Source organism: Sorex araneus, chromosome 7 (assembly GCF_027595985.1).
Source record: "Sorex araneus isolate mSorAra2 chromosome 7, mSorAra2.pri, whole genome shotgun sequence".
NCBI classification, from domain to species: domain Eukaryota; kingdom Metazoa; phylum Chordata; class Mammalia; order Eulipotyphla; family Soricidae; genus Sorex; species Sorex araneus.
In genome coordinates this window covers 69,264,075-69,291,970 of record NC_073308.1, presented here as the reverse complement: position 1 = coordinate 69,291,970, position 27,896 = coordinate 69,264,075, and the positions used below count along the sequence as shown (strand labels likewise).

Here is a 27,896-nt window from a genome sequence, read left to right as displayed (position 1 = left end):
CTGAACAGAAATCACATGTGGTTCTGAGTGTTAGGAGGTAGTCTATATTGCCTGCACCGGGTGAACAATAAACGGTCTCTAGGAGATATTTCCATACAGAATTGATCAAGCAGGGGAAATTAATGAAGGTGACACATGTGGAAAGGAAATTGGTCACTAAGATCTGACTGATGGCTCTTCCATTAAATAAAATGACATTTCTTTTGAAATAAAATGGAATTAATAATGGAATTAAAGAGATGACAGTGTAGCTCTTCTACTAAAAGAGACACCTCTATAGAGTATCCACTGGGAAATTTTGTTGATGGAAAGTTATTGAAGGAACTAGTACAGCAGGTAAGACACTTGCCTTGCACATAGCCAGCTTGGATTTGGTTCCCAGCATTACATGTGGTCCCTTCCCCCCCAGCACTGTTAAGAGTGGTCCCTTATCACAGAGCCAGGAGTAAGCACTAAACACAGATGGATGAGCCACCTAACGAAAAGATTTAAAGATAATATAATACTTAAAGTATTGGGGAAAGGTTTCTATATACTTTATTAATAAGTAGGATACAATGTAGCCTGGTTTTAATTTTTTCTTAAGTGTTGTATGGAAAACATTTCCCAATATTTCTTACTTCCTAGTTAAAAAGTAATTGCTTCTCAGGTACTGCAGCTCAGGTGTGATTGACTCAAAATTAGGCTTTCTGTTGGGAAGGTCTTAGCCCTCCAGAGGAAAGTAGCGGGTATCTTTTTTTCAGTCAGTGATCAGAGTTTGTTTTTTTCTTTTACAGAGAAATTTCTTTTGATGCTACAATCAGTAAAGAGGGCATTTGCGATTGATTCTAGTCATCCCTGGCTTCATGAGTGTATGATTCGACTCTTTAGTACTGGTATGCGTTTAGTACCCATTACTTTAAAGTTTTTATTACAGTTGTTGATAGAGACTGTATAAGCAATTGGTAGAAGTTTATTATAAATTCAATCATTTTAAAGCTCTCAGGTATCACATTGGATGAGTGTAAAGCAGGATTATTTTAAGGTTTTTTCGGTGTAGTGTGGGAGTACATTCTGTGCTTAAGGAATATTCCTGACTCTGAACTCAAGGGCTCACTCTGGGGCCCAGAATGATAGCACAGCTGGTAGGGTTCTGCCTTGCACATGACCAACCTGGGTTTCATCCCTGGCACCACATATGATTCCAGGCATCACTAGGAAGTGATCCCTGAGCTCAGAGCCAGGAGTAAGCACTAACGAGTATGGTCCAAAAATTCAAAAACCATAAAAGATTTAATGTTGAAGTAATTTAGTATCAGCTGTATAGAATCATATACTATATGGCATCTCTTCCTTATTTTGTTTTTAATTTACAAGAACCATTTGGCACTTTTCAAATTTTCATTGGTGTTAACTTATTCTTGGCATGTCTTTTACATACAGCCTTGCCTTATTGTGATTCTTCTTGGTTAGATATCGCTTAATTTTAGAGATAAAAAAGGTCAAGAGGTTTTAGACATGTTATGATTTGTCTAAGTATAGGTTTTTATGCAGGTTTATTTGCCAAAGTTCCAGATGGTTCTATTTACTAGAAGGAAGCACTTCTAGAGGTCTATCCAGGGAGGGTCTGGGTGACTGGCATTTCCGAATGCCAAAGGCCTGACTGCATGTTCATTGGGAGAGGTGCCCCTTCAAGTTCCCGGGAGTGAAGATTATCAGGGCCAGCAGGTTTTCTTGGAAAATATTTTAGTTTGTAATGCATACTTAAAGATGGTTTAGGTGAAGGAATTTCTCTTGGCCCAGCTGTTCAAGTATATAGTGAAGTTATTTACCAGGTAAGTCTCTTGCCTGCCAGGCTGCCTTCAGTGTGAAGGGGCACTGCCCAGGGCTTAGAAGTGGCGCCTCATCTTTGGTCATCTGCTTTTTCTTCTTTCTGGATATTGTCTATCAGTGGTGTGCCTTTGGAAAAATCACTTGTTTTTTAGTGGGTTTTTATCTCATTGTGTATAATTGCTTTATTTCACTAGTGTTACAAGTAGGTAAAATTTTTATCAGAGTAACTGCTAATAAGTTTTTCATTTGTTCAACAGTGTGTGAAAGTAAAGATTTACCTGATGCAGTTAGAACAGTATTAAAACAAGAAATGAATCGTCTTTTTGGAGCAACAAATCCAAAGAATTTTAATGAAACGTTTCTGAAAAGAAATTCTGATTCATTGCCACACAGATTATCAGGTAACCGTTTTATTTTGTAGTCTTCTGAAAAACTTTATTGATTTCGAGCAGAACAGGGTCCCTTGTGCATATGCACTTTGTTGGCTTGTGGTTGCAGGGTACCCAGCTGTGCACAGGCCTGGGCTGCCTGGTGCCAGCTTGCATGCAGGACTCACGGTGCGTCAAGCATAGACTGGAGCCGTAGCTCTGGCATCTGAAGTCCCTTGGCCACAGAGAGCGCTGCTTCTGGGTTGCTCCTGTAGTGCTGGGGAGAGCACAGGGTGCGTTGGCTCAAATCCCAGACTCCAGCAGGCAGAGAGCAGTGCTTTGTCCCTCGGAGCCATCTCCCTTGGCCTGTGTCACATTTTAGTTCAGTGAAAAGAGTCAGTGTAAAGAAACATTTGTAATCATTCGCTTTTCTTAGATAGGATCGTTGGGAATTAAGTTGGTTTACCTGAGCCCCATAGGCTTTACAAGCATAACCGAGTTTGGCTCTGTGTTATTTGGTGAATGGCGGGATTCCCGTCAGGTTCACTTGTCCCCATCACTGTAATAGCTCTCTGGGTGGGGAAGGTGCGTATCCTCGTGCTGTTTGGAGACTAGTGCCAGAGATTGAACTCAGGTCTTCCACTTACCCAGCATGAGCCTCTTGAGGTACTTTCAGTGCCACTTTCAGTGTATTCTTGAATTCTACTTAGATGTCTCCACCAGCTTCTATTTCTCATGTTTACATAACATACCAGAGTTGAAAGTGATCTCTCTTTCTTTTTTTTTGGGGGGGGGGGTGGTTTTTGGACCATACCTGGTGATGCTCAGGGGTTATTCCTGGCTCTGCACTCAGGAATTACTCCTGACGGTGCTTTGGACATTATGGGATGCCAGGGGTTGAACCCAGGTGAGCCATATGCAAAGCCAGGGCCCTTCCTGCTGTACTACTGCTCTGGCCCAGAAGGGCTAACTTACTTTTTTTTTTTTTTTTAACCTTTTTGGATCATACCCGGCAATGCATGGGAGTCACTTCTGGCTCTGCACTCAGGAATTACCCCTGGCAGTGCTCAGGAAACCATATGGGATGCTGGGAATTGAACCCGGGTCGGCCGCGTGCAAGGCAAACGCCCTACCCGCTGTGCTATCGCTCCAGCCCCAAGGCTAACTTTCTAAGTGTCCATGACAGTGAGTGCAAGTTGGCACTTGCTGGTCCTGTGTCAGACTTTGCCATTATTCTTGGAAACACCTGCTGAGAAGCCCTATAGCTGTGCACGCTTCCGTGAAGCTAGCTGTTGGGCAGATGACCACCCTCTGCCTCCTGTCTCGTCTCCCCTCTGTCAGTAATATGAAGAGTAATATGGTATATTATCCTTCATACATTAGGCTTGTTTTAGAAAGAAAACAGCTATTTATGTATTAAGCAGCAAAGGCAAGGAATATTAGACAAAAGTTCTCAGTATTCATAGTGACTTAATCATTTTTTTAGTTTAGACTAGATTTATTTCTGGTTGTCATTTTCAGGATTTTTTTTTTTGCTTCTTGGGTCACACCTGGCAATGCACAGGAATTACTCCTGGAGGTGCTCAGGGGACCATATGGGATGCTGGGAATCGAACCTGGGTCGGCCGCGTGCAAGGCAAACACCCTACCCGCTGTGCTATATCACTCCAGCCCCTCAGGATTGTTTTTAATACTGAGTTTTTGGGGTCCATTGACTGTGCTCAAAGGTCTTTCATGGCTCTACTGTTTCGCTCCTGGAGGGTCTTAGGGGACTATACGTGGTCTGGAGGATCAAACTGAGGTCAGCCGCTTGCAACAAGCGCCATCTCTGCTGGATTAGGTCTCAGGCTGACAAGATTATTATTATTTGACTTTATTTAAACACCGTGGTTCAAAAATTTTTCATAACATAGTTGTTACGACTGTTCAGATGTTCCAACAAACCAGAGTGACCTTCTTTCTACTGTCGTCCCCATTTTCCCAACTACTCTTCCCCCATGCCTGACCCCTTAGTAGGCACAAAATAATTTATATTGTTAATCACAACTAAACAGCTAACGGAATCATAAAAAAAAACATGAATAAATTTAAAAATTGCTTTATCTCTGCATGGGCTCATTAAGTCCTCGTCCGAGGGTTTACTAAGCTGTTTGCTCGTTGAGCTTTTCTCGTTACTGTGGTTATTGAGCTTAAATGGCTTCTGTGTTACTTTCCCATCTAATGTGGTGTACTCTTCCTGGGCTGTCAGTATTGTGGAATTCAGAGGTGTTCCGAGCCCCAGGATATGTAGAGCTGGACCCATGAATTTTCACGGTGGCGTCTGTGGGATTGGATGTATTTGCTGGGGCTCCCAGAAGTGTGCGGGTTAGAGGAGTGCTGTCTGCGCAGCCCACTCCGAGAAGACCCCCGAGTTCTCTGGCTGACATCTCGTGTACCCCTGGAATTTTGTCATTTTGGTTTCTCTGCAGATTAATTGTGAAGAAGTGGAGTGGGGCTGTTAGCGTGGTGGCAGCTGTGGGGTGTGTATGTCTGCTGGGACTTGGCAGGACGGGAACTCTGTCCCCCTGTCTGAGGGTACTCTAGAGTTTCATTTTCAGCCCAGAGACCAGTGTACCATGAATTATTGCAGCTTGGCTTGTATTTCTTCCAAGATTTAGTCATGAATCTGAGAGCTGGCCAGATGGATAAGTTTACATCCCATAAAATTATTTTTTAATGGTCATGATTTTTCTACTAAAGTTTAAAACAGTTCACATATATGTCAAGCTTTACGTTGAAATGAATAGAAGATGCTGATTTTCCTTTCATGTAAAACATTTATTTTTTCTTTTCATGTAGCTGCCAAAATGGTATTTTATTTAGATTCTTCTAGTCAGAAGCGAGCTATAGAATTGGCAACAACGCTTGATGAATCCCTCACTAACAGAAACCTTCAGGTAAAGAGCCTTCTAGAATTTCTAAGAGCATCTGACTTTTGTTTCTCTTTCACAGACAACTTTTGGGGTTATTCATGCACACATTCTCTAGACCACTGAAGTCTGTCTGAAAAGTAAATCTCTGTAGGGCTCTTTGTGTTCAACTGCATAGCTGCTTGGCATTCAGTAACTATTTTCCTGCCTGTGACTTGGAATAGCTTTTTTAGGAACTCATTTTAATCAAATCGTCTATACATTCTATAATTACAGTACACTTGGACTTTGATTCATAGCTACATTTCAGAACGGATTCTCAGTGAAGATATCCTGGCACATTTTATACCAGGGTTATGTGAGAAGACCCACTTTATAGCTTGCAGTGGGAGAAGAAGATTTTATAAGGGGCTGGATTGATAGTACAGTGGATAGAGCATTGGCATTATATGTAGCCAACCCAGCTTTGATCCCTGGCACCCCAGATGGTCCCTAAAGCCATACCATTAATGATCCCTGTTTCTAGAGCCAGGAGTAAGCCTAGAGCACTGCTGGTGTGGCCCAATACAACAAAGATTTTATACGATTCTTTTGCAGTATTGAGTGTAGGTCAGGCCAAAATCCAAGGACAGCTGTGTCACGTGCCTCCTGACCACACTATAAAGATGGAATCAGCTCTGTGTGTATCCTGTAATAGCAAAGAAAGGAAATATCTCACCTTCTTCCACCTGTTACTCTTGTCCCGTCCCCTACCGCTCCGTTACTTTCTGTCTCTCCATCCTACACCTGGCTGTGCTGAAGCCTTACTCCTGGCTTTCCGGTCAGTAATCACTTCGGTGGTGTCCATGAGGTGCTGGGGATTGAATCTGGGTTGTCTTATGTGCAGAGCAAGTAGCACCTTGCCTGCTCAACAATATCTTCAGCCTAGGAAATACCTTTTAGAGAAACATTTGATTGCTTACTCATTAAAGCCTTGTTTAGATTAGAATTTTCCTAGACTCGGCATTTGAAAGTTTTTTCTAATTCATGTGGTACTTGGCTTTTTCCTAGGGCAATCTGAAGAAAACCCTGAGCAACTCATATCAGACTATATTAAACATAGAAGCCAGTCCTGTGCATTTGGTTGAGAGAGTCACTGTTTTTGTGAACCAGATTTTGAGGGCATATTTGTACTTTGTGTCTGAGACCCTCTTACTGACCAGTCCTTAAGGTTTCCTTTTATTGAATACAAGATTGAAAACCACGTGTACTTGTGCCAACTCCATCAAGGCTCCAAAGAAGTTCAGTGCTTACTCGGAGCATCTGGCATCGGTGCTCCAGCCAGGCTGGCTTCCTCGGGCTGAGGGCTGGAGTGGGTCCTGGCAGCCGCAGGTGCTCCCGCTGGCTGCCTTTTGCACAAACACCATGTTTCTAAGAACTTACTTTGCACTTGGTCATTTTTGTGGTCTTGGGGATTAAACTGAGATTTCCTGCATGCGAGGAGCTTGCAGTGCTACTGAGCCACATCCCTGGCCCCAGACTCAGTCTAATGGAATATATTTGTGCCAGTTCATCATAAGTTTGTATGGTTGCCTTGCTACTGGTAATGACATGTCTAATATATACTCACCCTAAAGGTTTACGTGGGTTGCTTTGTGTTCTTTTGTCTTTCTTTCAAGTTATAACCTGACCTTTTGGGCCTGTCTTTTTCTCCAGACATGTATGGAGGTTTTAGAAGCATTGTGTGACGGGAGCCTAGGAGACTGTAAAGAAGCTGCTGACGCTTACCGAGCAAATTGTCATAAGCTTTTCCCTTACGCTTTGGCTTTCCTGCCTCCTGGCTATGAAGAGGATATGAAGATCACAGTCAATGGAGATAGTTCTGCCGAACCCGAAGAACTGGCCAATGAAATCTGAACATCACGAAACAAGCAAACGGAATGACTTTGGACCATATCTAGTGTATAATATTTTTGTCACGCACCTGCTGCATTGCTCTAACTTACACAGAATGAGAAGAGTAAATGTTCATGCCTTCAAATAGTGTTTTACGTTTTTTATCCTGCTGAAAAGTATATATAAAATATCTAACATATTACAGGATCTAGGTTCAGTTTCTTAAACAATTAAAAGCTGCTAAAATTGAGGGATTACAAAAAGATACCTTGTCCTATTCCTACCTACCCACCCATGTTTTTAAACTAATTTATATAAAATCTGGAGGCTGTTACAGCTAACAAAGCAGGTGTGTGGCAGAAATATTTCTTTAAATTTGTCTTGTGAGATTTGACTATATCTCAGACAGCGTGAGCGCTGTTTTAGCACTGGATTCTTTCACTGAGCACAAACAGTTGTTGGGGCTTTAGCATCTGACTGATTTTGTTACGGGATTGATTCTGACCGTAAGGATGCAATGTGAATCACTATTACAGAGATGCCTACAGCAGATCTTGCTGTTGTAGAGGCTGGGACATAGCGATGTCAACAGAATTAGAAGAAACCTAGAGGGTGTTCAGTAACGCTTGTTGTATTTCCCAAATTCACTGTACATGATCAGTTTGGTGTTCTTGTACCACAGTTTTTAACTGAAGGAACCAGTTGGAACAATCTCAATTTTAACTCAAACTTGAAGAACTAAAATAACAATGCAAACCTTCAGCGTTGTTTGGCCAAACTTGTTAAAACTGTAATGCAAGAACCAAATGCACTGTGATGTGGCACCAACTTAATTAGCAAGCATGAATTTTTTTCACCCAAGCGTGAAAAAGAAACTCAACCATGGCTTGAAGTTCAAGAGCAGAACTCCTACCATTCTCTGACTGATCAAGAGACTCATAGTTTCAAACCTCGGCAGGCCTTGTTCACGATATGCAGAAAAAAAGTGCTGCAGTTTAGATACCTCTGGAATTTTTCCACAGTGTCACAGGTTTGTAATACTTGAAGCCCTACATTTCTAAGAATATATTTCTTGCTCAGTTATTTCAGGCAAGCCCAAGACTTTGTAATTTTTAAAGGGCCCAAGATTTTTTTTTTTTCAATAACAGACCAGCTTCTTTTTCCTGCAGTTACAGATGTAATTTCCTTTTTGTTGTCAAACATAAGGTACCAAATATGATGCAATAAATTGTTTTGAAAAACAGTGGTGTGAATTTTCAACTACTCTGTGTTGGGCTTCTGTGTGAAAATACACAGGTGGAAACAGAGGTGAAGCCAGAGGCTGGCAGGTAGTGCTGGGCCGGGGATGCCAGGATGCCAGTGTAGGGCCGCGCCTGCTTCGGGACGCCATGCAAGGAGACAGGAAGGCAGCAGGTACCATGAATGTAATTCCTGATGAGAATAGAAAACCGCAGTCTGCTCTTTTGATCAAGAAAATGAACTTCCAAATGCTAATTGTGTATACCGAGAACTAGCCTCAGGCTCAGTTTTCTCGTATTTGCAAGCTCTCAGCAAATCAGATTTAAGTAAAATGAATCAGTTGTGTATATAATTGACCTTTTTGTGGTACTTTTTCATTTATAGGAAGTAGATTCTAAAGGGCAGTTTCAGCAGCCCCGATCCTTTACTGATTGACCCGGTGGGCTCAGGGCAGCCTGTCCGAGCATACGACCTGCAGTCTCAGCCCAGGCCACCTAGTGACGAACAGAGAAGGAAAAGTCGAACCTCAGAGCTTTGTTCTGTGGTAGTAACTGGCCCTGTCTCAGGAACATCTCACGGATGGCAAACACAAACTTTTTCCAACTTCTCCTATGAGTGGCGACTGCCGTGCTCATTGCCGGGAAAGAACACTAGTGCTACCTCTTGCCGCCGAGGGGGCGCAGGGGGCACCCGCCATAAGATGGGGTGTGTGTGTGTGTGAATTGTTTAAACTCTACTGTATATGGAAATGGAACTCATCTATCTGTCTTGACAATGTTCACATGATGTAGATTGTCTTAGAACGAATTTCCTTAAGTCTCAGAACTCAGCGCGGATGCCAGCCGTGAGGAGCTCATTTCCTGACATGTATATTGTATCCCATCCCGACTTTACTGGAACTATTGAATAAATACTTTATTTTCTTCCAGGTTTAATCACTAGTGGATACATTGTCTGGTGTCCGAGGGCCTTGACAAATTCACTTTCTGGCCAGGCGTCACTCCTAAAACATTGTACTGTTTTGCTCTTAGTATCGCTTGGATCATCTCCCATTTGCCTCACTCACCCTATTAATCCCAGATGATGCTGTGGGGGGCAGCAGGGTGAGGAGAAGGAGTGGGGGCAATGCAGTGATGTTGTAATCTAAACAAGTGCCTTATGTCGATTGCTAAGAACTGATGTTACCAACCCTTTTGAGAAGAAAGGGTCCTTTGGCCTGTATTAACATAGGAAAGTAAAGTTTGTTTTGTTTTTCTTTATATTTACTACTCTTGTCATTTCTCGTTCAAGGATTCAAATCTGACTAGGTTAGTTTTCTCGGCTTTGGTCGGACAGCTGGTCCATTTCTCGGGCGCAGCTTCCTCTGAGCAGCGCCGAGCAAGCCCACATCCCCGCCACTGTGTGTCCCTCATGCTGTCCGGCCACTGCAGCTGCTGCTTGAAAGTGGACCCTGTAAGGTGAAAATGGCCGTTGTGACTACATCTCCTGCATTATTTCTGGAGATTTCTAGGTTCTGTTGCTACAGGTGGGCATCATTTTAGAGCAAGGTAGGGAACGTCCGTTTCGGCCATTTCTTTTTGCGTGTTTGTACGGACTGTCTTGGACAGGCAACCCACGGAATCCTGTGAGCCCAGCCGTGTACCAGGGCAAGACCACAGGACTTGGCAGGGCTTAGATGAGCCACAGTCCCACCTTTGCTTTTCGAAGAAAGAAAAGGGAGGTGTTGGGGTTCTCAAGACACCTGTTTATTTTCCTTAGCCTTCCGGTGGGAAATGCTCATGGTGGGAGGCAGGCCGGCCCCGAGGACGGGACGGGCATGGCGGGACGTGTCTTGCTGCTCATCTCGGCCAGGCGCCCCTGGGCCGCTCTGCTGCCACCTAGGCTTTGCCAGTCCACTGCCAGACCTGATCCAGCGGCTTCGTCTCAGGATTAGTCTGGAAAAAGGAAATACTGGGAATAAAAAGGACTTTCTTAGGAGCTTGGCAAACTGGACCGATGAAACCCCAGAGCTCTCAGGAGTGTTCCGTGTCCAAAGAAATAGATTGTGTCAAATGTCAAGGCTCTGTTTAGCCATCTGTCAGGGCTCATGTTGCTTGTGTTTTCATCGCAGACTTGTGCTTTTCCATAATATTTTGTCACACAAAATCTACAATTCTTCCCAATGATGTCACATATATGATGGGAGGGGTTATTTTCCCTTTTTGCAGGAGGGGCAGGGGGTGCTTTTTAGTGGTACTTGGGAAACCCAGGACTCAGTGTCAGTAATTCTTGCCACTGGCCTTCAGTTCAATGCTATGTTCTGTTGAGGAAAACATTGAAAATATAGCTTGAGGGTGTTATTTCTTCCCCTTTTTTCCGAGATCCAAAAACAAGGATTCCAGAAAGGAGATGTAGGAGTTAAGACTCTTTTGCACACAGATGACTCCAATTTGAATACCTAGCACCATATCTGCTCCCCCAAGCAGCTCCGGGAATGGTCCCTCAGCATAATTAGGTGTCCACCCCCCCACCAAAAAAAAAAAAATCGGGGACTATAGAAATAGTAAAGGGATGTAAGGTGCTTGTTACACTTGTTACTGGCCTTAGATTACCTTCAGGAATGATCCCTGAGCACAGCCAAGAGTGGCATAAAAAAAAATATTTCTGGTTTAAAGTGTGAATTTGGGGGGTCAGAAAAATACAGCAGTTAAGGCACTTGCCTTGTACAAAGTCCATGATCCCTGGCACCACATGGGCCCCTGAGCTGTGCCAGGAGTGTGATCCATGAGTGCAGAGCCAGGAGGAAGCCCCCCAAAACCAAAAAATCACCCGGGAACAGAGAGATAGTGTAGCATGTAAGGTGCTTGCCTTATGCCTAGGTGACCCAGGTTCAGCACCCCTCAGCATCCCATATGATTCCCATAGCACCAGGAGGGAACTCAGCAGAGCCTGGAGGAAGGAAGCCCTGAGCACTGCTGTGTGTAGAAATAAGTGACCTGGCAAGAGGGAGCTCAAAAGGCTGAATGCTTGCAGAGTGGGCTCTGTATGCAGGCAGCTGGGGCTGCATCTCTGGTCCTATATGGTCCTTTGAGTACCACCAGGAGCAACCTGGAGCACAGACCTAGGAGTAGTCCCCAAGCACTGCCTGGTCCTAAAAGAAGCCATGTCACCAAGGTTTTGAATGGATGAGTATCGGGATAGTCCAGAGTTGACTGGTCTTCTGTCAACGTTACCCCTTAAAGCTCAAACCTATCACACACGACTTTCCCCAGAGGCCAGGGTTTCTGCAAAAAGTGAATTAAGACTAGAGAAGTAGAACGTGCCATCTTTGGACCCCTTACACCACATATGGTCACCTGAGCACCAAGAGGAATGATTGCTGAGAACAACTAGGGGTAATCCCTGAGCACTACCAGGGTGGCCCAAAAAACAAAAGGTGAAGGAGGGGCTGGAGAGAGTACAGCAGGTAAAGCACCTTTACTGCAGGTAGCTGAGTCAGGTCCCATCTCCGGCACCACAGAGGGCCCCCTGAGCAGTGCCAGGAGTGACCCCGATGTGCAGAAGCAAGAGAAAGTGCTGATCCTAGCTAGGTGTGGCCCCAAACAAAACAAAAACTGTTGGTGTTCACTTGGGCAGCACAAATACTAAAATTGGGATGATGTAGAGATTACCGTGGCCCCTGGGCAAAGATGGTGCAGAAGTTAATAAAGCGTTCCAGTTTTTTAAAACATTGGTAGGGGGCTGGAGCCATAGCAAAGCAGGTAGGGTGTTTGACTTGGAAGTGGCCTACCCGAGTTTGATCCCCAGCATCTCTTATGGTCCCCGGAGCATCACCAGCATTAACTCCTCAGTGCAGAGCCAGGAGTAACCCCTGCACAGTGCCGGGTGTGCCTAAAAACAAGTTGAACTGGTGTGAGCTCAGCTGCGGAATCACGATTCTAGGCCACATGGAGCTTAGAGCTCAAGGCTGGTCTGTGCATGTAGAGCCTGGAAAGGAGACTGAAGTGCCAAACCTGAACCAAACTGAAGCTGCTCTATTCAAGCTGCTGCAGTAACATTCTGGATAGGTCTCTGAACACCCAGTCTCCTCTTTTGACTGAAAGAGGGTTAGCTTCATAGACCACCCTTCACTTTATTTGCCCTTGACAGGTCAGACAAATCTATTTGTGTTGATGCTGTTCTGCTCTTCGTTTTAATGCACAGGATGCCTTTCTCTCATTTCTGCAAATGAGGATGTTTAACTTATTTTTGGGGGTAGGTGGATTGAGGTTGGACCATATCTGGCAGTGTCCAGGGCCTTTTCCTGGCTCTGTGCTCAGGACCTCTTCCTGGCGGGGCTGGAGAGACCATATGCATTGCCAGGCATCAAACCAAGCTTGACCATGTGCCCTAACCTTTGTACTTTTCAGTTCAAAGGTGCAAATGATTTAGTCTCCTCCAATGGAAGCGTTGTCTAATACCCAAATCTCTCAATTGGTCCTGGAGCCTTGATCTTGCTCCTTGTCTCCTCCATCACGGTGCTTCCAGGATTCTCTTCACTCAGTAACTCCACCAGTCATGAGTGACAGATCTTTTCCACCATCCACCATATCCCTACCAACTTGGTGCTTTCTCATGTTTGACATGTGCTAGTCCTGCTGGTGTGAGCTGTTGCTTTATTTGTCCTTTGAATTGCATTCTCCTGATAATATGTGAACACTTTCTCATGGCTCTTGGCCATCCATACATGTCTTCAGGATGTGTGTTCATCTCTCCTCATGCTTTGATGGGGTGATTGGTTTTGTTGTGGTTGAGTATTGTTAGCGCTTCTTTTTAAAAATTTTTTATTGAATCACCATGTGGAAAGTTACAAAGCTTTTGGGCTTGAGTCTCAGTTATACAATGCTCAAACACCCATCCCTTCACCAGTGCACATATCCCACCACCAGGAACTCCAGTATACCTCCCCCCACCCCGCCCCCCACCTATGTAGTAATACATTTCACTTTACTTTTCGCTTTACCTTGATTACATTCACTATTTCAACAAAAAACTCACTATTATTGTTTGGAGTTTCCCCCCCAAAGTCAGACCTGTTGAAAAGGAAGCATTTGATAATTTGGATTTCTGTATTTTAGTAACTAAGTCCAGGGAAATTTCTGCCAGAAATTGCATCACTGCAAGCTTGTACCTCCCTTTTGTGGTCATCATAAGATGGCAGCCATGGCTCAGTTCACAGTCTAGAGACATTTCTGCAAGAAGCTGCTGGTGCCCAAAGTAGTTTAGCTGGCCTCCGGGGCCATGGTCTGCAGCAGCGGAGAGGCCGCATATGTGCAGCCGCTGGAGTTACATGTCAGCGGAGGGCCTTGTCAGTGCTTTTGATCCTAGACTTTATCCATTTATCTGATGTTGCTGGCAAGTTACCCGTGGCGTATTCAATATGCCAAAAACAGTAACAAGTCTCACAATGGAGACGTTACTGGTGACCGCTTAAGCAAATCGGTGAGCAACAGGATGACAGTCACAGTGACAGTACATGGGACTAACAAGCAGGTTGAAGTGTAGTATTTTGCTGTGGACACAGGTTGGATCTTGTGTGCAGTTTTAAGTCCAGAGTCAAGTTTCAAACTTATCTTCTGGGGAGGAAGCTCTGGGACCTCAGTGCCACAAAGAGATGATGAAATTAGATCATCAGTTTCAGACAGATAAAGAGTTTGCAAGACAAAGACCCAGCTTGCTGACCACCCTGCTCTAACGAGTCAGATGGAGCCATAGTACAGATGGTGGGCATTTGCCTTGCATACTATCAACCTGGTTCAAACCCATGGCATCCCCTATTATCCCCCAAGCCCACCAGGAGTGATTCCTGAGTGCAGAGCCAGGTTTTAAATTTTTTCAAGTAAAAACTTGTTGAAGAAAATACAAGTGACAGGTCAGAGGCTTGATCATAATCTATCAGATTCTGATAGAATCAGGTCAGAATCTATCAGATTCTGATATATGGGTCAGACCATGTATCAGACCAGACCATTTATCAGATTCTGGGAGGCAGAATGAGGAAGTGCAAAGGGCTGGGAAAGATGCTCAATGCAATTTATTTGGTCCAATAGGAACATTTGGACCTGAATAGCTGTAGTCTTTTCTTCTGAGCTAGGAAATTAAGCAAAGTCCTAATGCTTTACAGCATTACACACAAAGTCACATTGATTGTTAGTACTTAGTGCAATGTTTCCAAATGCATCCCTGCTCCACAGTCATGTTCACAAATCCACTGATTGTTCAAGTAGCGGGCTGTGAGCTGTCACCGGCCTAGGGGAAGACCAGTGTGCATTGATGAGCCATTTCAGCAGCACACCTAGGGGTTCCTTGTTCTCCAAGGTATGTTTGTTTAGTTGTTAAACTTGATCATCAGACCTTTGATAAGGTTTGACCATTTTAGTTTTGGTGCTGGGGATGAAGTCTGCACACATCTGGTACACTAGCCCTTTGAGCCACTTATCTGTTGCCTGTGGACTGAAGCGACAGCACAGCGGGTAGGGCATTTGCCTTGCATGTGGCCGTCCCGGGTTCAATTCCTCCGTCCCTCTCAGAGTCTGGCAAGCTACAGAGTATCCCAACCACACAGAAGAGTCTTGCAAACTACCTGTGGCGTATTTGATATGCCAAAAACAGAAACAACAAATCTCACAATGGAGATGTTATTGGTGCCCGCTCGAGCAAATCAATGAACGGGAGGACAGTGCTACAGTGTTAGCTATCTGTTGCCTAAAAGTTCTTTATTAAAAAGGCAAGCTCTCCCCTCACCTTCCTTGTCAGAATTGTCATGAATTGGTAGTGATCACTAGGGTGTGCTGCCTGCAGGAATCCTACAAGTGCTGGTGCTTGTACAGGTGCTGGCCTGGGGTTGCACTAACTGGTACTCAAGCCCCTGTTTGCAGCCTCCCTGGGCCCACACCTATTGGAACTGCTTCTATTGCAGCTAGTTGTCTGTACAGGCTACCCACAGTAAGCACTTCGCAAAAGGACTGACATAATCTCCACTAGCATGAGTCTAGAAAAGTTGGCCACGTGTGAGACAAGGAACTTCACACCAATACTCTCTCTGCCCCCTAAGCTTTTTTGTTTAGGAGCCAACAGTACTCAGGACTTACTCTTGGCTCTGTGCACAGGGGTTACTCCTGGTAGACCACATAGGATGCCAGGGATTGAACATGGGTTCACTGCACATAAGGCAAACACTGTTTTGCCAACTCAGCCTGGCCCTGACCCCTACACTTTTTACCTTTTCACTTCCTCTACAATAAAATGATGGCTAGAACTAAGTCATACTACAGATTTCTTAGCAACTTTATAAATTACCATACTTGCATATTTTGTCTTGTGCCACTTCGGTGCTAGAACCCAGGTCTCAAGCATGCACTGCTCACATCTGACCACGCTGGCCCATCTCGTCTCTGGCTACCTACCCTCCTGATACAGGAAACAATTACAAAATACTCCTTTTATAGCCACCAGGTGGCAGCAGTGCAAGGCAAATGCTTTAGCTACTCTTCCACCTCCTTGGCCCTCCAAAGGCACAAGGTCCCCTTCTATCACTGCCTAATGACTGAGCACCAGAGTGTGGCTCCAAGACTACAAACCAGAATTCAGAAAGAACAAGGTCTTAGGGTGCAAGGTCTCACCGTTTTCCCCTTAAATCAGTCTTTGAAAAGACCTGATTACCCACGCCAAAACTGGATTCTTCAACTGTGTTGTGTCTCACTTTCAGATTCTTATTCAAATTGATGGGTTGATTTAAAGATTACATTCCGAGGTCTCCTGCAATAGTTTTTTAGGGTGTTTTTGTGTGCCGATGAGGATTAAATTCTCTCACAAGTGCTCTAACCACTGAGCCCCTCTCCTGTAGAGGGATCATAGACCAGAGACAAAAAATTGGGTTTTCCAGTCCACGAAAACTGAGTAACTTGATGCACTTTCAAGCAGGAGAATAAGCTTTGTTTCCAAGCTAACATAATTTGATAGTATCGACTGTAGTTTTCCTACAGTAGAAATTGTACGCTAGGCTTTAGGAAAGCCTCACAGATTCTGGACTACCGTTTCCCTCTTCGACCAAGTGAAGTGTTTAATCTTCTTTTCCTTCTTTCCAGTCTTGTCCTGGCAAGTACTCGCAGCTCTGTGCTCTGCAGGCCATGTGGTTCAGGGACAGGGGTTGAACCCTGCTCCTCATAACAGCCTGCGCGGTCAGCCCCTTGAGCTACCTCTTCGCCTCCTCGATCTCCTTTTCTAGAATGTTCAGGGCACGGTTGTTCCCCTTCCTCTTGAAGACTGGCCAAGTCCACTTCTCTATGGTCTTGGCTTTCTGAACTGCTGAGCCATCGGTGCGACCAAGAAACAGGGCTTGTCCTGTCACTGTGATACAAGACGACTTCTTACGGAAAAGTCTCCCTAACTCTCCCTACTTTGGCCTTTCTTGTGGAACTTCATGGAATGACAGGTTTCTGAGGTGAAGCTCCCGATCACCCAAATGAGATTCCTAAAAGCCACATGGTTTCGTGCCCCCAACTTCTCCCAAGCTCACGTACGAGACACCTCATCTGCGACATCACCGGGTACAGCCAGGGCACAATGGGTTTTATTCACGCCCGAAAGGTGGCCCGAGTGACAACTGGGCTGGGCTGAATGCTCCCCCGGGGCCACCATGTGATCTCCTTAACCTCTCGGGCCAGGGCCGCCGGCTGGGCCAGCCCGGGGATCACGAGTGTCTTCGAGAGCCCGCGGCTGCTCCCTATGGACTTCTTCCGGCCCCAGGAGCACTGGGTGTCGGCCCACCTCTGCCAGCTCCCGGCCAGGCACGGGGCCGCCAAGCCCGCGGGCCGCAGGGCCCCGAGCCGCTGCGGGCGGCCCAGGCCTTGGGCCCGGCGTGCCGGCCAACAGGGCGCCCCGCGGCTGTCCACCCGGGGCACGCACCTCCGGGCCGTGGCCGGCCCCGGGCTCCGCCCGACGCGCCCGCCCTCCGGCCTTCCCCGGAGCCCGCGCCCGGCGCCCAGCCCGCACCCCGGCGCCGCCGCGCGCGCCTCGCCGGAACGCCTGTGGTACTCGCTTCCCTTCGGCAGCATTTCGGCTCTTCCCGCACCAGGAGTGACCGCGCCCCTTCCTCCGGGCCGCAGGAGCCCGGCGCGTGACCGGGCCGGGGTAAAGAGGCCGGGGCTCCTCGGCTCGAACACAGCGACCCGCAGCCCCCTCCGCTGCCGCCGCCAACTCGGCCCAGACTAGCCAGGCGCCTTCCCAGGTACCCGCGCGCGGACTGAGCGGCGCAGGGGCAGGGCGGGAGGATGCGTCGGCGGCGCAGCGGGCGGGGGTGGAGGTCGCGCGGCTGCGTAGTGCGCAGTGGGCGGGGCACAAGGATGCGCGGCTTCGGAGTGGGCGGGGCTGTAGGGCGTGCGGCGGAGTGGTGGGCGGGGCTGAAGGACGCGCGGCTCGCAGAGGGCGGAGCTGAAGGACGCGCGGCTTCGCAGTGGGTGGGGCTGAGGGGCGCGCGGGTGTTCAGTGGGCGGAGCTGGAGGACGCACGGCTTCGCAGTGGGCGTGGCCGGAGTGCGCGCAGTTGCGCAGTGGGCGGGGCGGAAGGACGCGTGGGTTTGCAGTGGGCCGGGCTGGAGGACGCGGCGGCTGAGCAGCGGGCGGGGCGGGAGCCGTGCTGCGCAGGCGCACTGCGGGGCCGGCGGGGCGGTGGCCCCGCGACGTAGCGCGGCGCAGCTGGCGGGCCTGGGCGCGGGGTCTCTGGGTGGTGGACTTCCCCCACTCAGCGCTTCTGCGACTCCTCTCCCCGCCTCAGCTCGGGAGGGATTTGGGAGCATGGCTTCGGAGACGGAGTCGTCGCTGGAGGCTAGTTTCTCGGCCAGCGGCGCCGTGGCCGGGGCCTCCGTGACCCTGCCGCCCGCTCGCTCCCGCATCTTCAAGATCATCGTGATCGGCGACTCCAACGTGGGCAAGACGTGCCTCACCTACCGCTTCTGCGCCGGCCGCTTCCCGGACCGCACGGAGGCGACGATCGGCGTGGATTTCCGGGAGCGAGCGGTGGAGATTGATGGGGAGCGCATCAAGGTGAGCGGTGGGGAGCGGGCGCGCCCTGGCCCCGGCCCCGCTCGCGCCCCGGGGTGCGCAGCGCAGACTTAGCCCGCAGCGCTTCCCGGAGTTTCAGTGCGCGCGCTGTTCCGGGGCCCGAGTTTCGGAAAGGTCCCGCGTGAGGCGGACGCGGGCACGACGAGGACCACTGTATCGAGGCCCAGGGAAGGGTGCCGGGGCGAGTGCGTGCAGAGATGGTGGCACTTGCCAAGCCTGGAAAACGCACGGGGCAAACAGGACTTGGCGAGCTGCTGGGGCCGCTGGACACCAGATCTCCCCTTTGAGGAAGTGCTCGGCCCCCGCGTCGGGAGCTGCTCGGCGGCTTCTGCATGGAGCCGAGGGGGTGTAGACCAGTCTAGCAGACACCCCACTCCCGACTTCCTGCTGCAGGCACAGCCGGAGGTGCTTCCATTTCCCATTCTTCTCCAGGCTTCCTTTGGTGGCTCCTTTGGAGCACCCGGAGTCTTGGGGAGGGGGCCAGGCCCAAGGCCTCCCCGGCTTCGGAGGGGTTGGAAAGAGAATCCGCAGGACTCACAGTAACGGGGCTTCATGCTATTGCTCCCCACCCCCTGCCTCCGTTGGCCCCATTTCCTCATCCTACCTCTTCCTGCTTTCTTTTTCTTTTTGTTTTGTTTTGTTTTGTTTTTCTTTTCATCTCTTTGTGTCTCGGTCCCGGGTGGTGGCCAGGGCTTGCTTCTGCCGCTGGTCTCAGGAATCCCTCCTGGTGGGCCCAGGGCTGCTGGAGATGGCTCACTGTATTAATCTCTTCCGCCCTCATCCTGCACACTTTCAGTGAGGGTCTTGGCGACCAGCGTCAGAGCCTCTGTGGGCGATGCACGCAGGAGTAGGGTGTCGGGGCTCGGAGCATCATTGCTCCCCTCACATTTTTGAGGCAAGAAGACTTCATTCCCAGCATCCTCGCCACCACCGGGGGTGCTCCTGCTGAGTATGGCCAGATGGGAGCCGGTGCTGAAAAGGAATCCGCTTCTTCTCGCCTCACTCTGATTGCCCGTGGTCTCCTTCAGCCCGATGGGCGTCACCTCCGGGTGTCCCGTGGTGGCTGGGGAATCGCTGAATTGGGCCATCTGAGTGTTCTCCAACCTGAGTCCGCTTTGTAGAGGAAGTGATGGCGGTGCCTGTGTCTCTTCCGGTTTCATCCTGGTAGATTGGGCCTGGAGAGGTGGAAGAAAAGCAGGGGATTGGGTTATGCGGTTGAGTTTGGGGGGAGCCGGGATTTGGGGGTTAGGCGCACCAGCTGCGGCTGCGATGGGAAACTTAAGAGGGGGTGTCAGGAGTGAGGAGCGAGGCCCCCTTCCTCGCTGCCAGCCTTCTCCCCGGACCGTGGCGCTCACCCACGGCCCTCTAGGTCCTTACTCAGCTGGACCCGAGTGGGGAAGGATGGGAAGGTGCTGGCGACCTTGGGACGAGGTTGGAGGGCTAAGCTAGGGCCTAGGGCCCTGTTGTGAGCAGGGTTAAATGCTGAGTGTCAGACGGAGGTGCGGGCAGCTGGGAGGGCGAGTCCCCATGGAGGGGCTGTTTCCTGTTAACTGGTTGGCCTACAGCTGCCCCTCCTGAAATCCACCAGACCTGGCTTGGCTGTCACTCCACGGAGCCCTGAAAGACAGGGGTACATGATCTCCTTCTGGAACTGGCCCTGACCAAGGATTTATCTCACCCAGCGCTGCTCCCCTGGGCACCCCTTGATCCTGGTTCCCTTCCCCGTGCCCCGCTAATCTCTGCTCTCCCACCCACCCCGTTTCTCTCCTCCCTCCACAGAGCAGCAGTCCCGCACGGGCTATGCACGCCGCAGCCCCCGGGTCCGGCTGCAGCACAGAGTGGGTCCCCAGCGTCACCCCCAGCTTCGTGAGGGGCGAGCCTGAAAGAAATTAAAGCAGCAGATTCCTTACTCAGGGTTTTTTGTTGTTTGTTTTGTTTTTTGTTTTCCAGTGTTTTTTTCACTTGGGGCCACACCCAGCAGCCCTCAGGCCTTGGTTCCGGCTCTGTGCTCAGGTGACCAGGTCCACTGGGTGCACGGCAGTACCGTAACCGGCTGTGCTGTCTCTCCACCCCGCAGCCTGCTTTTAAACTGTTGCTGCAGCTGCTGTTTCCTCTCCCCAAGTCGTGGCAGTCTGTCTGGTGCCCTGCTGCTAGTGACTGACACATCTGGAAGGCTGTTCCCCGACCCAGCCGCGTGCAGTTTGAGCTGTGAGCGGCTGCTTGAGATTCGCATCAGCTTGCCATGGCCTGCCTTTCTCAGGCGCCTCTGCGCGTGTCCCTCAAACCGCTCTGGTCCTCCATATTCCTTCCAGGTCATGTCGCTGCCTGTTACCTCCTGCACTCTTCGCTCTGCAGGAACAGTCCCTTCCCCCTGGTTCTTCTGTGATTTGCTGATTTGTCTTTCCTGGGTCAGGAATCTCCCTGGCTCTCTGTGGATCAGGAATCTCCCCAGGTCTCTGTGCGAATCAGGAATCTCCCTGGCTCTCTGTGGATCAGGAATCTCCCCGGCTCTCTGTGTGGGTCAGGAATCTCTGCGTTGGCCTGCAGGGAGATAGTATAGAGTGCTGGAGCTGATGCCTGCTTCCGGTTTGAACCCCAACACTGCATGGGTGCCTCCCTGTCACTGTGGGTGTCATCCTGGAGCCCCTGACCCCAGGACCCTAGCAGTCTTGAGCCTGAACACTGAAAGACCCTGTCATTGGCTCCGCACCTCATGTCATGGGCCTAGAACACTGCTTGAGGGACTCAACATGAAAAAAAAAAAGCAATTAAATGAAATTTAAAAAGTAATCAAATAATATAAAACAGAAGTAAATTCAAAGTAAAATAAATTTGGAAGGCCATATGCAGTGATGCTCAGGGCTTACTCCTGGCCCAGTACTCTGGGGTCATTCGTGGTAGGGCTCAGGGACTCCGTGTAGGACAAGGGATGGAATCCAGGCTGTTCATGTGCCAGGCAAGCACCTCATTCCCTGCGCTCTCCAGCCCCTAAGCAAACATCTTTCTAGTGTTTTGTGACCAGCCCCACCATCATATGAATGAATGCCTTTGTATGAAATAATCAAAAGAATGACTCAGGTTTATTTGGGGGCCACACCTAGTGGTGCTGGGTCTTTCTCCTGGCTCTCTGCTCAGGGGACTGTACGGTGTCTGCTCAGGGAGCTCGTGATAGTGAGGATCAGCCCAGACCTTCCACACGAGCAGGTCCTGCACTGCGGCCTTTCCTGCTCTGTCCCTGGCCCCTCACACAGAACATATTTCTTCTTTTTTTTTTTTTTAATTTTTAAATTTTGTTTTCATAAGGTTGTTGACATTAATTGGTTACACTAAGAATTTCAACACTAACCCACCACCATTACACCTTCTCTACCACCATTATTTAGAATTGTCCCACCCCCATTCAAGCCTGCCTGCCACAGACAGATGCTAGATAATTTATTTTCTAATGCTTATTATGAGTATCATGAGAGATTGGGCAGTCACTTTTGCAGCCACGTGGTTGCAAATTTAGCGAATTCTAAAATTGTAAATGACTGGGATCCAGACACATCTCTGTAGGGAGCTAGTCCATTTTGAGATTCGTTTGTGATTCTCTGGATCAAGGCCCTTGACCCACTTAAATATCGCCCAGAGGCAGTTCGTGGGTGTGACAGCCAGGACCCCTGAAGGGGCAGGGAGAGGGGAGGGAACCGCCCTACCCCGCTGCTGCCATGTGGCCTGAGTCTTCAGTCCCTGGTTGCACGTACCTGGGTTTTTCTTCTGGAAGTTTGTGGCCACCCGAGGTTCATCTGGAGTGGGCGGAGAGGGGACACCTGCTCCATCTGAGGTGCCCGGGTGAAATTGGCTCTGCACGGGGTCTGGAGAGATCTCCTTGCGCTGCTGTCTTCCGGGATTCACTGCTGGGTCTCACGGCAGATATTTCTTTCCCCCCAATTTCCACCAGGAGATAGTGGAACAGTTTTCTCAGTGGAAATGTTTGTGGTAAGTCGGTGGTTTCCTAGCCTCTAGAAGAATGTGTTTTGTAGAGTGAATATGGGTGGGTGTTGGTTGGGGGTGAGACTTGTGTGGCTTGTAATGTCTGTGCTGGCTTACTCCATAATTGGGGGACCTCCCAGGTATCGTCAGGGAGCCTGGGTGCTTGGAGAACTGGCATGATGGTTCGTTGAGGACCTGAGAGCTTCATGCAGGTGGTGTTGGGGCCACATGGGTGGAGCATAGCGGCCTTGCAGGCCTTGTGATGCTGGCACCAAACTCCTACACAGGCAAAGCCTGCACCCTGCTCCTGGAGCCGGCGCCTTTGTTCTGGTCCATTTTCTCATTCAGGACCCGATGCGTGCCTGCCACAGGGTCCAGTCCCCGGCCCCGCCCCAGCTTCCTGAAATGTGGATGTGAAAGCAAAAAAAAATGTTTTGTGGGCACTCGCATTAATCACAAGCTCGTGAGACTAAGCAGTCACTAGGCTGAGGCTGAAGGAGCCGGTATTGAAGGGAAGGAACAGCAAAGGGCGCGGCAGGACCACCAGGCGCGCAGAAGCTGTCCTCGGAACGGAATGCTCAGCTTTGCTTTTCTCTTCCAGATCCAGCTGTGGGACACGGCGGGACAGGAGCGCTTCCGAAAGAGCATGGTCCAGCACTACTACCGCAACGTCCACGCCGTTGTCTTCGTGTACGACATGACCAACATGGTGAGTTTCCACAGCCTGCCGTCGTGGATCGAAGAGTGCAAGCAGCATCTGCTGGCCAGCGACATCCCGAGGATCCTCGTGGGCAACAAGTGTGACTTGCGAAGTGCCATCCAGGTACCTACAGACTTGGCCCAGAAATTCGCTGACACGCACAGTATGCCTTTGTTTGAAACCTCTGCTAAAAACCCCAATGACAACGACCATGTAGAAGCCATATTTATGACGTTGGCTCATAAGCTGAAGAGTCACAAACCGTTAATGCTTAGCCAGCCCCCTGAAAACGGCGTGATCCTGAACCCGGGACCCAAACCTGCGGTGACTTGCTATTGCTAGTGAATGGGGATGGTGCGACTTGCCAGAAGCCCTCCTGCCATCTGATAAGATGGAGGGTGTGAGCGCCGTGTGACAAGTCACCCTGACGCGGACATGGGCACGCTCACTTTCGTCTCTTTTTGCTACTTAGGTTTGTCCTTACCACAGCACCAGAGAGAAATCTGGTTTTCAGGTGAGGTTGGGAAAGAAGTGAAGGTCCGAGGCTGCCATGGAGGTTTTAGATGGCTGCTGTGACGGAGTTTGAAGTCACTGGCCACTCAGTCCTGTGTCCCTGGGATCGGAATAAATAGGGAGTGTTTAGTACATATTTTGGGCATGTCTTTGAGTGGGAAATGGCCTTAGCCAGACACAACCCGATAATTTGCCTTGCTGGAGTTTTTTTCATTGTATTGATGTGATCAGTTGCTTTATGACTGGTACATTTAGAGCCAGGACTTTACTTTTGGTGGCAAAGGGAAGGTGTAGAATGATTTCAGAGACTCGAAAAATGACGAATGACTTTTCTAAGAGTTCTAGGTATCTGATATTTCTAAGTAATACCAGTTCTACTAAAATGTTTTTAAAATGGTTTAAATCATGTTTTTTTTTTAAACTAAATTGTACTGTAGCTAGCAAAAATAAGTCAGATTTTAATGCAAATGAAGTGACATCACAAGGTGCTTTATATTTGATTTTGGTATCTTTGCCCAGTGTGAAATCAGTGGTGAACAGTTGAGTCGTAACTAGGGGTGATCAGGCTGTATCTCCTAAATGCCTCGGTAACTGACCCACAAGCTCAGGCTGTTATCTGGCCTCATGAGGCCCTTGTTCTCCCGGACCCCCTATCAATCAGTTTAGTGAGTGAGGATGGGATTAATCATCCTGCGTTTGGATTAGGTCTTCGAGGGTGGCCCTCTCTATCCCTGTAGTCAGGCCTGGCTGCACTCAGCCGGGTTTTTCAGCTTGTTCTGAACACACCTGCAGCACCTTGGCGTCACTGTGTGGCTGCTGTTGGATTAACCTGTGATCGGTATGCATTGAGAAGCCTTTCCGTGTTGCAGACTGTTCGAATTCCCGCATCCCCATGCGGTGGTGCCGCCTTCCACAGGGTCACAGCCCACAGTCACGGGTGCTCTAGGTGTGATGGCACCACACTTAAATCCACTCACAAGAAGCAAGGGAAGAAACCAAGTGGGTATTGAAAAATAGCTCATTCAGCCAGCAGAGAGGGGAAGGACCTTTCCAAAAGTAGCTTACCCTCGCTCACCTGTGCCTTGTGCAGAGATGGCCAGCTTGTGGAGGAAGCGCCTTGAACTCGGCGTCAGCCGCACATGATCTTTCCCCACAGGCTTGAGCTTTAGGAGAAATGAGGCCAGGAGGTGATCATGCTAGGCTGTTGACTAGATCTGTCCTGCACAGCCATTTCTTGAACCATCATGGTGATCAGCTGGATGAGTGAGTTTTAAGAATCAGATAATTTTATCAAATGGACTAGTTGAAAGTCATAATCACAGGAAATAATTTCTTAGTTTTAAGTACTCCGCGTAAGGAAAATGTTCATGTGTAGGGAGAGTAATTCATCTTTCTTATGCTGGAATTAAAGATTGCCTGACTATGCAAATCAGTTTTGATTTGTATATATTTTTCTATTGAAAAATGATAGCTATAATAATCGTGATGGGCGTAGCCATATTTTAAAGAAGGGAATCTGTGTACTGCTTTTCAAAACATTTTCTAAAGGAAGGGAAGAAAGTTTACAGACCTTAGCACATTTATGGTCTTTTAGTGCTGTTATTAATGGCTTTTTAAAAAAAAGTACTACAACTTTATTTTCTCTTGTAAGAAGTTAGTAGCAAGTATCCTTTATAGTTCTTTAAAAGGACTTTATTTTTCACATTAATATTTATTAATCTTAAAATATTTGTATCTCATTTATAATGATTTATTGTTTTGATTTTTTGTAAGTTATTTTTATAAAGAACGTATCTATCAGTTGTATGGGGATTGAACTTTTAGATATTTTCAAAAATGTTTATAAAGCACTTCATCACTGGAGAAATAATTTCCAAAATGGTGACTTTCAAACAGTTGTTTATTTTTAAAGCACAAACCACATATTTTGTAACCTCTGTGGATTTAACTGTGATCTTTAATGGAAAATATCGGATTTTGGAAAAGTCTTATTTGAGAACACCAAAGGAACTTAATCCAGTATGTAATATCTAATGTGGTTAGTTATTAATGTCAATGCTTCATGGATCAGGTATTACGAATTCATTTCCTCCTAAAAGCTAAAGTCTTTTTTTTGTGAAATAGTTTCACCCCTTTCTTTCATAAAAGTTCAATAAACCAGCTTTATCATAACAATGGGCTTTATTTCTTTTGTGTGGATACTAAGTTTTATATGGAATGAGAATTACTTATTCCCTTTATGTCACATTGTGATTTATAAGACATAGATTGTATGTTCTTCACTTAGTTCCCAACTCTTCACCTAGGTCCCGACTCACTGTACTGTACAAAGCCTAAGAATTTCATAATTTTTGAGAATGGTAGCAGTGCTTCTGGTTCTTGGCAATGAAGTGACTTTTGGGGAAATACCCTGGCAATGACCAGGCATGGCCCCAAAACAAAGAAATGTGTGATAATTTCTCTGTGCTATTGGTACAGACTGAGCCAGGTGGTAGCAAACACTTCCCATTTTAGATTATATATGGTGGCATACAACATCGGTAAATTTTCCAAGATAGTGAACAAATGAACAGTCCCCTTCATGTTATCTGTTGTTTGGCAGTTGTTTTCGGTTGTGCTGGGGAGCTCAAGGCAGGTGCTCTACCACTGAGCTACGTCTCATTCTTTCTTGCATTGTTTTACTTTTCCTTTTCCTTTCAACCAGTTAGTTTGGAAATCCTTCTCAAATGATGAAATACCAGTGTTTTCTATGGTAGAAATGAAGGGAGATAACTAATCAAACTGGTACAATGCTTACAAGCAGACCTCCCCTCAATGAGGTAAGCATTTCTGTAGGATGCAAAGGAATCCTGTGCAGTGGGAGGAAGTGTTTGTCTCTCCGCCTGGCTGGTTTCTTCCTAGAGTTACCTTCTTGACTGGAGACATTCAGAAGTGGGATTTTGGCTGACATGTCAAGGTATATAAAGGGAAATTCTTTTTTAATTCAAAAATGAAGAAGCATAAGAGGTTCTTTTCCATTTCAATGGGGAGGAAATTAAGGTTTTTTTTAAAAGTGTAATAAAAAAAAAAATTGAAGAACCATAAAAGTTTGTGAAGCGGCTATCCATTGTCTTTGGACAGTGAAGAGGATTAAGGACACTTTTCTGAACTTTTTTATTCTTTCTCCTCACCAGAAGGCTTTGGATCTAAGTTGCAGTTAGTTTGAAGGGGAAAAGGAGAGTTGGTGATTTTTATGGCTATACTGAACTTCCACAGAAGAGCCTGGCAAGCTCCCCATGGCGTATTCGATATGCCAAATGCAATAACAATAACAGGTCTCATTCCCCTGACCCCGAAAAGAGCCTCCAATCATTGGGAAAAACAGGTAAGCAGAGGCTGCTAAAATCTCAGGGCTAGGACGAATGGAGACGTTACTGGTGCCTGCTTGAGTAAATCGATGAACAGCGGGATGACAGTGATACAGTGACAGTCACTTTCCAAACTTAAGTATCTGAATCAAAAGGAGAATCATGTTTTGGTCCCAGTGAAGCATGTGTCCCTGGCTAGGGCCAGAACCTGCTGCAGGAGCCCATCAGAGAGATACTCCGAGCAGGGAATTAGAAACGGGGCTTCCTTTAACTATTGGGCGTATAGAACATGGCTAGGGAAGGGGAGGTATCAAAGATGGAAAATACGTTGCCTCTAGATAAAAAAGCAAAAATGACTAGAGATAGAAACGATAAAGGAGTTCTGGAAGGAGCACAGGCACCAAGATCAGGGGTCTCACGCACCGTGCTGTGGGATGTGTGTCTGTATATATCTAAAGAAAGAACCAGAACAAAATCACTGAAAGCACAGGACCCGAACTACAATAATTAAAATGCATTGGACAGGGAGCCAGGGGGTTAAAGAGGGAGGGAATTAGGGTCACTGGTGGAGGCATAAGGTCACAGGACGGTGTGAGTAAAGGTGGGAACATTTTATGCCTAAAACCCTATTATAAAATAGCTTCGTAAATCACTGCATGAATTTTTTAAAACTTAAAAAAAAATCAGGGGCTGGAGTGGTAGCACAGCGGGTAAGGCGTTTGCCTTGCACGCGGCCCACCCGGGTTCGATTCCCAGCATCCCGTATGGTCCCCTGAGCACCGCCAGGGGTGATTCCTGAGTGCAGAGCCAGGAGTGACCCCTGTGCATTGACAGATGTGACCCAAAAAGCAAAAAAAAAAAAATCAGGGCTGGGCTTATAGCTCCAGGATCAGGCGTATGCCTTGCAGGAGTGAGACCGTCTCCCACTCCTCGCACCACTTCTTTTTTTCTTTTGCTTTTTGCTATCACTCCAGTCCCCCGCACCACTTCTTCTAAAAAGGAAAATAAAAAAACAAAAAGCAAAAACCGGTCCACATTACAAAAATGCAGAGTCCTGTTTGCTCTCAGTCGCCGTGGGC

At 47.7% G+C, this 27,896-nt stretch overlaps 2 protein-coding genes and 1 non-coding gene across 3 annotated transcripts in view; all 3 read left to right on the top strand.

Moving 5' to 3' along the window:
• Positions 1-9,462, top strand: part of NAA15 (N-alpha-acetyltransferase 15, NatA auxiliary subunit) — a 75,458-nt gene extending 65,996 nt beyond the window's left edge. Inside the window, exons 17-20 of the mRNA XM_055144649.1 lie at positions 777-875; positions 2,070-2,213; positions 5,019-5,116; positions 6,785-9,462. Of these exons, the coding sequence (XP_055000624.1) occupies positions 777-875; positions 2,070-2,213; positions 5,019-5,116; positions 6,785-6,985 (542 nt within the window). The 3' untranslated portion in view covers positions 6,986-9,462. The remainder of the gene's footprint in view (positions 1-776; positions 876-2,069; positions 2,214-5,018; positions 5,117-6,784) is intronic.
• A 2,340-nt stretch (positions 9,463-11,802) lies between these two features.
• Positions 11,803-11,906, top strand: LOC129406637 (U6 spliceosomal RNA). Its single transcript, XR_008631123.1, has one exon. It is a non-coding gene; the product is annotated as a U6 spliceosomal RNA (small nuclear RNA).
• A 5,950-nt stretch (positions 11,907-17,856) lies between these two features.
• RAB33B (RAB33B, member RAS oncogene family) lies at positions 17,857-25,637 on the top strand. Its single transcript, XM_004606208.2, has 2 exons — positions 17,857-18,264; positions 22,859-25,637. Exons 1-2 carry the CDS (start codon positions 18,016-18,018, stop codon positions 23,297-23,299), a joined length of 690 nt encoding a protein of 229 aa, XP_004606265.1. The 5' UTR covers positions 17,857-18,015; the 3' UTR covers positions 23,300-25,637.
• The last annotated feature ends 2,259 nt before the right edge of the window (positions 25,638-27,896 follow it).

What these genes read in the sequence shown, in the direction of transcription:
- RAB33B (XM_004606208.2), top strand. Translation starts at nt 18,016, where the DNA reads ATGGCTTCGGAGACGGAGTCGTCGCTGGAGGCTAGTTTCTCGGCCAGC. An exon ending in TTGATGGGGAGCGCATCAAG is followed by an intron (nt 18,265 to 22,858) that starts GTGAGCGGTGGG and finishes TTTCTCTTCCAG; the next exon opens with ATCCAGCTGTGGGACACGGC.